The following is an 11,498-nucleotide window of genomic DNA, read 5'->3' on the forward strand; positions in this document are numbered from 1 at the left end:
AATGCTGAGAATCACTGGCAGAGAGCAATTCTCGCAGGGAGCATTTTGCACGAGTATGATCATCCTGCTATGCTAGCGTGACTGAGCAGCTCCAAAGGAAGAAGTAAAGCTAGCAGAGTCCCAGTTTTACGTGGAGTCAGGGCCACATGAAATCTGGGTACAAGGTGGAAAGTCTTTGGGTTACAAAGCCAAGCAGAACACGGACGCACATGGCTTGGGTGACACGGGGAAGGTGAGCTAACTAGCGATTGCGGCTCTGCAAAGCTTGTGCCCCTTGACTGAATCAGGGGGACTGTGAAGTGACTGCACAGAAGCATGCACTAGAGAGCACTGGACAGGAGGGGTGCCCTGGCGTGGGAGGTGGGATTGTTGGAGTGGCAGGGCAGGACTACACTGCAGTGTGGTAGGGGAGCACGCCAGAGCATGGGGGTGCAGAGTAGGTGCGCTGGGGAGCTGTGACTGGCGCATTGCAGCGAGGCACCGAGCTGCTCCCTGGAGTGACTGTTTAGCAGTGGGTACCACAAGCTGACAAGTGGAGGTTTCCCCCTGTCTCAGCTCTTTGCATTTGGGGATTTCCCCCTTCAAAGCCACCACCTCGCCACGTTGCTTTCTCACACTCCCCTCCTCAGCTCTGCTGGCGGCTGTTGCGTGTACTTTCCACAGAGCGCTGCGGGGATGCGTGGCGACAGCAGGAGGGTTTGGGCTCTAGCTGCCTGAGCAGAGGATGATGTGGGGCTGCCGTGAACGCCAGCTTAGCACCTTGCTTCCTCCCTGCCAGTCTGCCTGGTAACAGCCAAGCCTATAGCACACCCTCCAGCAGCAAGAGAAACTTTTTTTTTTTTAACCCCTTTAGGGTATTAAACACAGCGGAGCCACCACACTCTTCCCCTAAGGTCAGGGCCTGGGGAGCCTGGCATCTGCCCTGTGAGAGAGGGCCTTTCCTTCCCTCTTGTGCCAGCCCCTGGTGATCTGCTGAGTAATCCCTGTTCTTGGGAGGGGGTCCCCACAGCAGGTGATTCCACCAGGACAAGCCATGCCTGGCAGCGCAGCTGCCGACTCCAACTCCGCAGTCTCCAGGGCTTTAGCCTGGAGCTCAAAGCACTTTTATGCCTTCCCGCTCCCTGCAGGGTAGAACGTATCCCTGCCGGTCACAAGCATGGCTCAGCGTGCTTGCGGGGAGTGAGTAATCAAACCTAGGCGTCCTGATGATTTTGCATCGTGTCCTCTTGCAGCCAGGAGCAGCAGCGGGAGGATTGCTCCTCTCCCCGCACGGAAGGAACTGCCCTTTGCTGTCTGGAGCAGGGGTTACATCGGGCCCATTCTGACAGCTGCTCTACCTGCCCCCTTTGTTTGCCTGCTGTTTCGCCACCTCGTGGGGGACTGAGATAGATCAACCCCAACTTCCTTTAGTTCAAGGCGGTGTGAAAGCCTCTGAGCAGCTGTGAGCAAAGAGAGAACTAGACAAGGAGCTGGCTTAGCAGGCGAGGGCACAGACTCTAAGCCTCCTGTGTTGCTGGGGGGACAATTGCCATAAAGGCCATTGCCCTGGAAGGACTAAGGCCTCCACTGACTTCAAGGCCTCAGCTTTGCTTGCATGGGGACTGGACCCTGAACTGCAGGGCTCAGAGGAGGTAGGCTGAGCAGCCGGAGGACAATGGCTCCACCACTCTTAAAGCTCCAGGTTGTGGCTGTCTCCAGTAGAACGGGTGGGCGTGGAAAGGGCGGCCAGCCTCACACCTGCATAGGTGCCAATCTCACCCTGGCTGATCTTCTGGATCAACTGAGTAGGGGACAGGCCCCAGGAGAGCTCCTCTTACCACCTCTTCAAATAACCAGTCCCCTTCCCTTGTTCAGACCTAGGAGCGAGTTCAACTGCTGTTAATTATTTCCAGTGCAGGACCACCCAGAGACTCCCATTGCAGATCAGGCCAGGGCCTCAATGTGCTAGGTGCTGTATGGAGCCAGACAAAGGCAGTCGCCAAGCCCAAACTTCCTGTCTCCTTCCACGTCCTCTCAGCTGCCTCCGGCAGTAAAAGAGAATAGGTCCCTCCTCTAAAGGAGAAACAGTGGCTCAGGAGCCAATTGAAATCAATGAGAATTTCGGCGGGGGGGGGTGGCAGTGTTCAGTGCACATCACAATTGAGCCCTGAATGGCTGGGTCAGATCAGTTAAGGGCCTCGTCTTTAGCCTTGGAGTGAGTCCCACGGTCTGCCCCTGCATGGGTGGCAGGGAGGGAAGTAACTTCCAATTGGAGAGAGGAAAAGTTCAAACAGGCTTTCTGGGCTCTCCTGCATCAGCGCACCTACTCGAAGGGACATGGTTAGTGCTTACGTGGGGTGGTGATCCAAGGACACGGTGAGATAATCGCTCCCCCTTTATTACGCGCTGTGTGGCCAAGTGACGTCCCCAAGGTTGCACCTAGAGACAGTACCCAGGAGTCCTGGCTCTGTCACCTCCTGTCTGTGGCTTCTTCCCAGCTGCCTCCTCACCAATGTGCAGAGCTGCTACCAACACCCAGCTTTGCTTTTGGCTTCCCTTTCTGTCCCCCATCCCTCCTGGCTTGCGGGCGACTATCAATCACTTACTCCGAGAGCGTTCCTTTCAATGTGCAGCTGGGTAATTACAGAGTAGCTGCCTTCCCCTGTGACCGTTCCTGCTAAACGCAACGGAGCGGATTGATGGGAGCTGTGCAAATTGTTCAGTCATCTCCATGCTAGTGAGTGGCTGTCCTGAGGGAGCCAGCTCTCTGCAAACAAACCCACTGCTCCATCCGTCTCCCCTGGAGCTAAACCCCCGTCGAATGCATTACTCTTCCCTTGCCTACAGACGCAGCCTGGTGCCGACTGCACCTCAGGCGGGGGAATGACTGATTTTGCTCACCGAACAGAAACATCTCCAGCTGCCAACCCAGACACCAATCCTTCCGCAGGGCATCGCCCGCCAGCAACCAAGATGTATGCGGGAGAGCGCAATCTCGTTCCCTGCTGCGCAGGGGAACCCGGGGCTGCCTTTCAAATTTATCCTCAGTGAAACGAGGGACAAGTTACAGAAGACAGAAGGCAGGCTCAGTGCATCGAGAGGAAGGGAAGAGTTCTTCAGCATGCATTAAGGGGACAGCGGTGCTGGCGGAGCAGGGACTGGAGTAGATTGCACGTGCCCTCAGTGACTGCCCCCGAATGCACCACCTCTTCCAGGAGGAGGAAGGAGCTGGCTCCCTGCCACCTGACTGTCCCTTTAAAGTAGCTGCAACTGAATCTTTTCAATTCCACCAGACACTAGAGCACGCTCTGAATGTCCCCGGGAAAGGTTTTATTCTCAGACACAGGAGCAGCCCAGAGCTCTTTCACCCTCCCAGAGACACCTGTTGGTGTCAGGCCAGTAAGGACATCTTCTGATCTGAGGCAGCTTCCACCACTGCAGAGTTTAACTCCCAGGGAAGGTCCAGGTGAAGAGCACAGCCTGCATCCGCCCCCTGGGCTACGGGGAAGGAGTCTAGGGGGATCCCAGTGACTGACACACGCTCGCTTGTTCCAGCCAAAGATCTAGCTCGCCAGCTGAGCCCCTCATCCTCGTCCAGTGAAGAAGGCAGCCATGGGACAGCATCCCCAGCAAGCCATGAGCAATAAGGCAAGTTCTGGGCTGCCTTCTCCCTGACAGAAAGAGTCCCCAGCTCCCTGCAGTCCCCACCTCTCTCCCCCAGCCTCACTCCATCGCCACCGGCTGCAGCCCTTCCACGTCCCGAGATTTGGAGTTCACCAGCTCCCTCCTGATCTCGGCCGAGATCTGCGGGTGGCAGTGGAACTTGAGAAGCTCCAGCAGGGATTCCTTCTGCTCCGAGGAGAGGTCCTCCTTGTAGCGCTGGGCGAAGGTCAGGAGGCACTGGTGCCACAGCACGGGCAAGGTGCGCCGGTCCGTCTGGAAGGCCAGGAAGTGAAAGACCAGGGCGTCTACCACGCGGAAGGGCAGGGCGTATTTCTTGTCGATAAGCAGGCGCAGGAAGATGCTGTTGGCACCGCTGTACTCCATCTCGGCGAGCTTCAGCATGGCAGCACTGGGGGGGGGGAGAAGCAAGGTTGAAGTGTGCACATGGGGGGGGGGGGGGAAAAGGGACTTGGGGCAGGTGCTTGTCGGTCACACTCGCACCCGCGACTGGGTCTGGGCACCTTCCAACACTAAGAAGCACCTTGCCCCTGTAGCATCTTCAAGAGGACAGGCTTTGCCAAGGCCTCCCCTTCTCCCAGTTCAGAGCACGTTTATTTCTGGAGTCTGTGACCATCGCTCTTCCCCCTGGCAGCCTTTAAACTTCCCCACCGCCTCTATTCTAGGGCCAGGGATTGAAGGCTGGCACGCCCATGGCACATCAGCTACCAGAGCGGGCCGCACCCTCCTCCCACCCGTCCCTGCAGGCGTAAATGCGTTCCCAGAGCCGGAGGGACGTCAAGTCCCCACCCAAAGACGGATCTCTGGCATCTGGCCATCTTGCTATGTGCCCAGGCATGACCCGAGCGCTCTCCCCGCTTCGCTACCCTGGAGAGGCAGAATCAAGAGTGGCAGTAAGGGTCTGGTCCCGCATGGCACCAAATCCCCTCTTCTGCCACTGGAACAGGTGGGATAACCCAGCAGGGACACGGCCTCTGGGCTATTCCTGTGCTGCTGAGCTAGGAAACTCTCAGCTACCAGCAACGTGGAGCTGTGGCTGAACTAGTATCTCTTGGCCCAGAAGCTTGCCAAGGGGGAGAGCCATTAGAATGGGAACAGTCTGCCCAGGGAAGTGACGGAAGCCCATTGTTTGGGACTGGACACAGCTCTGGATGCGCTGGACGGACCAGCCTTGGGCTGGAGTAGGTGGGACCTCCTAGATCTTTCCTAGCTCTGTGAAATGCCAGAGAGGTTTTCTGGCAGAGCCATGACATTGCTGTGGGACTCCCTGAGGAGAGAACTACTGCCTCCCAATCCTCCCCCTGGGGCCCCAGTCCTCTCCACGTTACCTGGAGTGAAGGACGGGGATCGAGCACTTAGCAAGAATGCTCCCTATGATGATGGCTTCCCGTAGTGTGCAGGTCCCCGACTCACACAGGGGGATCAGGATCCCTGGAAGGGAGGGAGGAGGAAGAGTTGGACAACAGTGCTCTTAACACAAGATGGCTGGACCTGCGGGGCTCAGAGCCTGAAGCCTACCCCAGCTGACTGACCCCTGCCCCGTGCATTCCAGTCTCCGTGCACGTCCAGCCTGAGAGAATGAACTCTCCAGAGGGGCATCGATGCCGCATCCCTGGGAACCCACTCCTAACCCAGGCGCAGAATGTTGCGGGAGGCACAGGATGGGCTGCACTCTCTCTTTGTCCCTGCCAACCTCATCAATGGACAGTACAAATGGACACAGGGGATCAACTCCCAACGATGGGTTGCCCTGCCACAAATGGATCTCGCCCATCTCTGACAGGTAACGAAGGGGGCTGTCTCTTTTTGGCAACACTTATACAGCTGATGGTGCCAATATCAGTGAACTGAATATTCTGATCTAGCCACTGCTGGTTCAACAGGCTGCTTGTCCGCAGCTGAAGAACCAAGCAGGTTTCTGCACCTCGCTTGCTTTTGCTCTCATGGTTTCAGCATCCCTCCCTATCTTTGGTGCTGCTGTTCAACTCTGGAGAGCGTTTAGGGGGTGCTGCGTACACAAAAGAAGTTCACTGTGCAAAATAAAAGGTTAAAGGTGCCGCTGCTGGAAGGCTAAAGAAAACAAGTAACTGAGTCCTCCACCGCCCTCCTCCCAGAAAACAACTCCTAACATAGCTGTGACACAAGGAATGCTTACACAACCCAGCCTGCCCCTTTCCTGCTAGGTCACTGCACTGCAAGCCAGACTCGCCCTCCTCTTACTGCCACCTGGTTTCTTTTCACCTTTGAACCAGGCTCCTGGCTTGAACAAAGCCTTCTTCAAAGCCATGTAGAGGTGGAAATTGAGGCGCTTGTACTCGGCGATGTCATCCCTCACTCGCGGGAGCAGCACCAAGTTATAGAAGCGCTGGGCCATTCTCTCCTTCAGGTTGGAGGAAAAGATCCTGGCAGGAACGAGGGAATGGGAAATTGAACTAAAATCTCAGCCCCCATCCCAGCAGCACCAATGAAGTCAAGCAGGAAGCAGTGTCTAATACTCCCACCTGAGGATCTCCCTTTCCCATTGCGCACATCCTACTTTGCTGGTGGTGGGTTTGTTACCCCATGTTTGAAGCTTCTGTAGGAAAAGCCCAACAAGCGTTTCAGTGTGTGCATGCTTTCTGCTGAAATCCAGGCTGGGTTGGGGTGGCCTAATAGAGGATGAGGAGTCAGGACTCCTGGGTTCTGCCACTGACTCGCGTGGTGAACTGATCCTCTGTGCCCATTTAGAGCAGGAACAATACGCCCTACCCTCCCAAGAGGGGGAAGACCCTGAGGCTCAGCTAAGGGCTTTGGAGAGCTAGGGTAAGAAGTGCTTAGAAGTGTATGACACTCTGCGTTACCTGCTGGGCTTAGTAGCAGAGTCCAGGGGAATCAATGAAGTGACTAAACAGCTTCTTTTTAAAGACTGGTACTCCAGCTCCTCAATTAGACTCCAGCTACAGCTTCAGAGACTACAGTCCTGTACTGCCTTGCCTGACTGTGCACCTCCTCCGTGTCAGAGCCCAGAGTAAAACAACCAGTGTTACGTAACATTTTATAGTTTGTGATCTGAACCTGTAATATCGAAATCGGACACGCTTCCAGCTTCAAGTGTCACACACTGCAGTTCTCACCCTGGCTGCAGGCAGGACGAGCGCCAAGTTAAAGGGCAGGTTACTTAGGAGTGGTTACAGCTATGGAGAACACACTGACGGGAACAACCGTGCCCTGGATCAGGATGGAGTCAATCTCCTCTCCCTCTAACAGTGCCAGATCCACAGCACTAGCACGGGTTTCCTGAGGTGGCAAGCGGCTTGCTTCCTCAGTCCTTCGGCTAAGCTGAAAGCCAGAGGTTGGTTAGGATTTCAGTGACATGGCGGGTGTTCGTGGAAAGCCCACAGTAAAACCCACAATCAGTAAAACCCCGGCGATTCTCTCATACCTGGTTGCTTGATACATGGCAGCTGCAGTCCATGTTTCTGGCTCTGTGATGTAAAGGATCTGCTCCCAATTTGACAGTGCTGGGATGATTTTAAATGCCTTGGGGAGTTTGCCACTCCTGTATTTGGACAGCACCTTTAAAACAAAAAGTATGTGGAATGTGGCCTAGTGGTCAGAACAGGGACCTGAGAGCCAGGACTGCGGAGTACCGTTACTAACTCAATGTGTGACTAACAGGGACAGCTGCCTCCTCATGGCTGGAAGTCACTCTTCGGCACCCTGCCTCTGTTCCCCTCTTCAAGGCCCCTTAACACCTCACTCAATCCAAAGCGAACTGAAACATTGGCCTTCTGTGGTCCAATTTATCCCAGGCCCCAGTTCAGTGTCTCTCCCCTTAGGTAGGAAATACCCAGCCATTTTTCCTAGAGCTGGGTCCCAATTCAAAGCCTCTCTCTCGTCAAGCAGGAATTTGGCCTTCTAGACCCCAATCCCCATTCAGTGTCTCTTCCCCTTAGTTAGAAAGTCCCCATCCCTCCTTCCCGGTGCTGGGTTCTAATTCAACAGTCACTCCCAGGTTTACCTGGCTACAGTTCAGCCTTCTAGTTCTCACTTCTCAACTCCCCTGGTGTCAGGGTCTTCTCTGCAGGAGCCTCTCTCCTTTATTGTAGTTTCCTAATTTCCCCCCTTCTCTGCATCCTCCTTGAATGAAAGATGCAGTGTAAACAGCAGTTATATTATTTGGAAGCCTGCAGAGAAGGAGTCTATTCCTAGTGAACACTAACTAATCATACTGAAATTCCCCTCCATTCACAGCCTCACATGCTTCTCAGGGCTCCTGGACGTAAGAGAATTTTAAAGTCAGCTCTCGAATGCACTCACTCACCGCCAGCTGAGCAGTAAGAAGTCTCTCAACATAAGAGTATAATTAACAGCCCCACGGTTTTTTTTGCCTGTTGCGGATATAACGATAGGATGGAAACCTCCGACCCTGCAGAGTTTGCAATCTCCTTAATTACCCTGAAGTGCTACACAGCACTGCTGTACAGTGACAGCTGTCATGTGCTGCCCCAGAGATGGCTGCACGTCAGCAGTGGGAGACGATATTTTTCAGCACAAGCCATGAGGATAAAGACACAAGCCACAATGCTTACGAATACTGGCTGCTGGAGCAGCTGGGCTCAATTCGACCTAGCTCCTCACAGAGGGACAGCGTTTTGAAGGTGGATGCTGCTATATAAATACTATTGCTCTTACTTCTCGGACACCCTTGTAGACCTCCAGTACGCGGGGGTCCAGCTGAGGCATGGGGTGGCCCGATATTTCCGACATCATTGTCTCCACCTCTGTCTGCTTCTCCGTGATCTTCTCCATGATGATATCGGCTAGCGTGAGCCTGGCAGACACAGGGGAAGGAAACTATGTAGAGCTTGTATCTCGCATAGAAGAGCATCAGCGTGTTCCTTGGCAAACCAGGTAGCAGGGCCTAGGGGACTGAGCCCTGCAATAGGAATCAGAGGACTTGAAGACCGCTCTGCCAGTGGCCTGCTTGGTGACACTTCTCCTTGTGCCTCTGTTTCCGCCCCTATCCTTTATCTCTCGTCTATGTAGGGTGTTTATCTCTTTGGGGTAGAGACTGTCTTACTGACTGTGGGTACAGCGCCAAGCACAAAGGGAACCCTGATCTCAGCTGGGCCTCTCTCTAGGCGTTACAGTAATAGGAGTTACTACGGTGCATGTGTCATTTTAGAGGAAATGAAGCATTATCTACTGCTTGGATCACAGGGGGTCAGGACTCCTGGGTTCTATTCCTAGTTCTGCCTCAGACTTGCCTCATGAGCTTGAGCAAGACAATTCTCCCCTATGCTTCAATCTCTCCAGCTATAGAAGAATGACAGAGCTTTAACCAAACCCACCTCCCAGAGATCAGTTAACCTCTTCGAAGTGCTGTTCTGAACTTTAACGCTATTTGAATGCTGTGTGGCTGCAGGAGGCGCTGCCCACAGTACAGAAACACTTATATCCCATGGCTCAGGGGTTTGTTTCTTACCTTAGCGGCGGATTCTTGTTCATGAACATTTCAATGGCTCTCTCATCCTCAGGGTCCACCGTCACCTCCTCACAGTACTCCCCCTTTCCCATGGATGCAGCAGCCTTCTCCAGTGTGGGCCACTCATCATCCTCTGCGTCAGAGTCCCTGTCGTGTGATCCAGACCCTGAAATAAACCAGACACAGTTAAGGTTGGACAAGTCAGGGGGCAGAGCAACTTGCCTGCAAAGATACAGCTGAACAAGTGCATTCCACTCAGCTCTCCACACTCTGATCTCCAACTCTCTCATGTGGCTAGTGAGGTGAATTTGCAGAAGCCCTTTTCTAACAGTAGTCAAACACCCACTATGGGAAGGGGCACCAGAGACTTCCCGGGGCAGTCCATTTGAAGGGACAGTCAGAATTTCCATCCAAGCCCAAGAATTGCTTATCCTCTGCCAATTGCCTAATTAACTACCAGGATCAACCAATAAGGTTGGAGAACAGCCGTGCAATTAAAAATTATTCCGCTAACTTGAAGCTTCATCAACTAAAGAGTTAAAAGCAGTTTCAGGTCCTACACATGTGCCTACGTCTCTCCTGCTCGTTTTTGTGGGATTCTAACCATGGCTTTTTTTTTATTATTATTATTATTTTTCTCTCTCCTGTTGTCGTAGGAAGAAATCACACAAGCCCAGAGAAAGCTGACTTGAGGCCCTGATCCTGCAAACACATACTGAACTTTATACTCACGCTTTAATGCAACTACTCGCATGTGTAAGTATTTGCAGGGTCACAGACTAAGGCTCACATTGTAAAAGGTATTAAGGTGCCCAACTCCACTACCTCTAAAAAGCTGGCCCTAAGTGACCATTAAACGGACTCAACACTATGTGCTGTCAAATGTACCGTAAAAAACAATATATGATTTGGGACAGGAAATGAGGAAGAACCTCGTACCCTAGGGAAAGGATGGTCTATTGAATAGACCACTGGACTAAAACTCAAGAAACCTGGGTTCAGTTCCTGAGTCAGCCACGGATTTCTTGTGTGACTTCGGGCACGTCCCTAGAGCTCTCTGAGCAGCTGTTGAATGGGAACGATACTTCCCTTTGTCTGAGAGGTGCTGACAGGATCAGATCCCTTCGTGATTGTGAGATGTCAGATACTATAGCGATGAGGGCTGTTTAAGTATACAGACAGGTGGATAAAAGTGGAGGAGGAGAAACACAGGGAGACAAAATGCCTTCCCGTGACACAACTCAGCCGAGGCACCCAGGTGAACACACCTATAACTTGTGCTGCACCATCAGGAGCCAGAACGCGGTTTTACATCTCATCTGAAAGGCACCAGCCAAGGCAGCACAATGCCCCCTTCCACTATGCGGGGACTTTTGTTGCAAACTGATTTATGGTGAGCACTGCCACCTACTGAACTGCCAACACCACTTCCTGAAGCCTTCTGGGACGTCCTTGGGAAAAGTGGGAAAGACCTTAACACAATACCATAGCATATCTACCCAGGCCTATCTTTTAATACTCGGACTCTCAGGGACTGGGAGGGTGGAGAGAGAAATCCCATGAGCATTTAGCAGGGGGTTCTTCTCTTCCCCATCAAACCTGCTATATCAAAGGGAAACAGAGGGTGGGTGGGGGGTTGTCCCCACCCAGCCGAAACTGACAAGCAGAGATCAGGCTCGTTAATAAGTGACAGAGCCCACCCGTGTGCTCGCTTTGCTGGTGTGCTTAAAGTTGGCTCTGCGCTTCAATAAGGAGCAGCGTTCACCCCAAGCAACGGCTAGAAAACCAGCCCAGCTCACCCCACCCACTCCCAGCCCCACCCCTCTTACGTGCTCAGTCCCCGGGTCTGTCCCCACTCACCCAGCACCGTGGTCTTCTCCTTCTTCGGTTCGGTTCCTTTGCCAGGACAGTGCTCGGCCTCCAGCTCCTCCTGCTGGATCCGAGCCTGCTCCAGGATCCTCCGGGACAGTTTCTCATCCACGTACTGGTCCTCCTGTTCCCCACCGCCATGCTGCCCGCCTCTGCCTCGCCTCTTCACCCGCGTGGTGGGCTTCACCGAGTCCCCTTGTATGATCTGCTCGGCCAGGGACACGTTCCTGGCCGCCTCCCCTGGGCCCCCGGTGCCCCTCCGCCGCTTGACCTTAGGCATGTTGATCCCCCAGCTCGCGCTCCCTGGCCTGCGAGAAAGCGCACGTGTGCGGCCTGTGTGTGCGTTGCGTACGCAAGGGAAGGGGGGGCGGCTGGAGAGGTGCCACCAAAGCGCATGCGCTCCTGGAACTTTGCGACTCCTTCCGTTCCAAAACTGGCAACAGCCTAATCAGCCCTGTCTCAAGGCTCGGCTCTTAAAGGTGCAGCCGTCCTATTTTACAGT

At 53.9% G+C, this 11,498-nt stretch overlaps 1 protein-coding gene across 1 annotated transcript; it reads right to left on the reverse strand.

Moving 5' to 3' along the window:
* Positions 1 to 3,655: 3,655 nt before the first annotated feature.
* Positions 3,656 to 11,291, reverse strand: LOC113407105 (bystin-like). Its single transcript, XM_026655156.2, has 7 exons — positions 10,988 to 11,291; positions 9,128 to 9,293; positions 8,335 to 8,473; positions 7,082 to 7,215; positions 5,902 to 6,062; positions 4,989 to 5,091; positions 3,656 to 4,051 (listed from the first exon to the last, which is right to left on the reverse strand). The coding sequence occupies exons 1-7, from the start codon at positions 11,274 to 11,276 to the stop codon at positions 3,703 to 3,705; spliced, it is 1,341 nt and encodes a 446-aa protein (XP_026510941.1). The 5' UTR covers positions 11,277 to 11,291; the 3' UTR covers positions 3,656 to 3,702.
* Between the last annotated feature and the right edge of the window lie 207 nt (positions 11,292 to 11,498).

This window comes from Terrapene carolina, unplaced genomic scaffold (genome assembly GCF_002925995.2).
Source record: "Terrapene carolina triunguis isolate 2854851 unplaced genomic scaffold, T_m_triunguis-2.0 Scaffold198, whole genome shotgun sequence".
NCBI classification, from domain to species: Eukaryota; Metazoa; Chordata; order Testudines; family Emydidae; genus Terrapene; species Terrapene triunguis.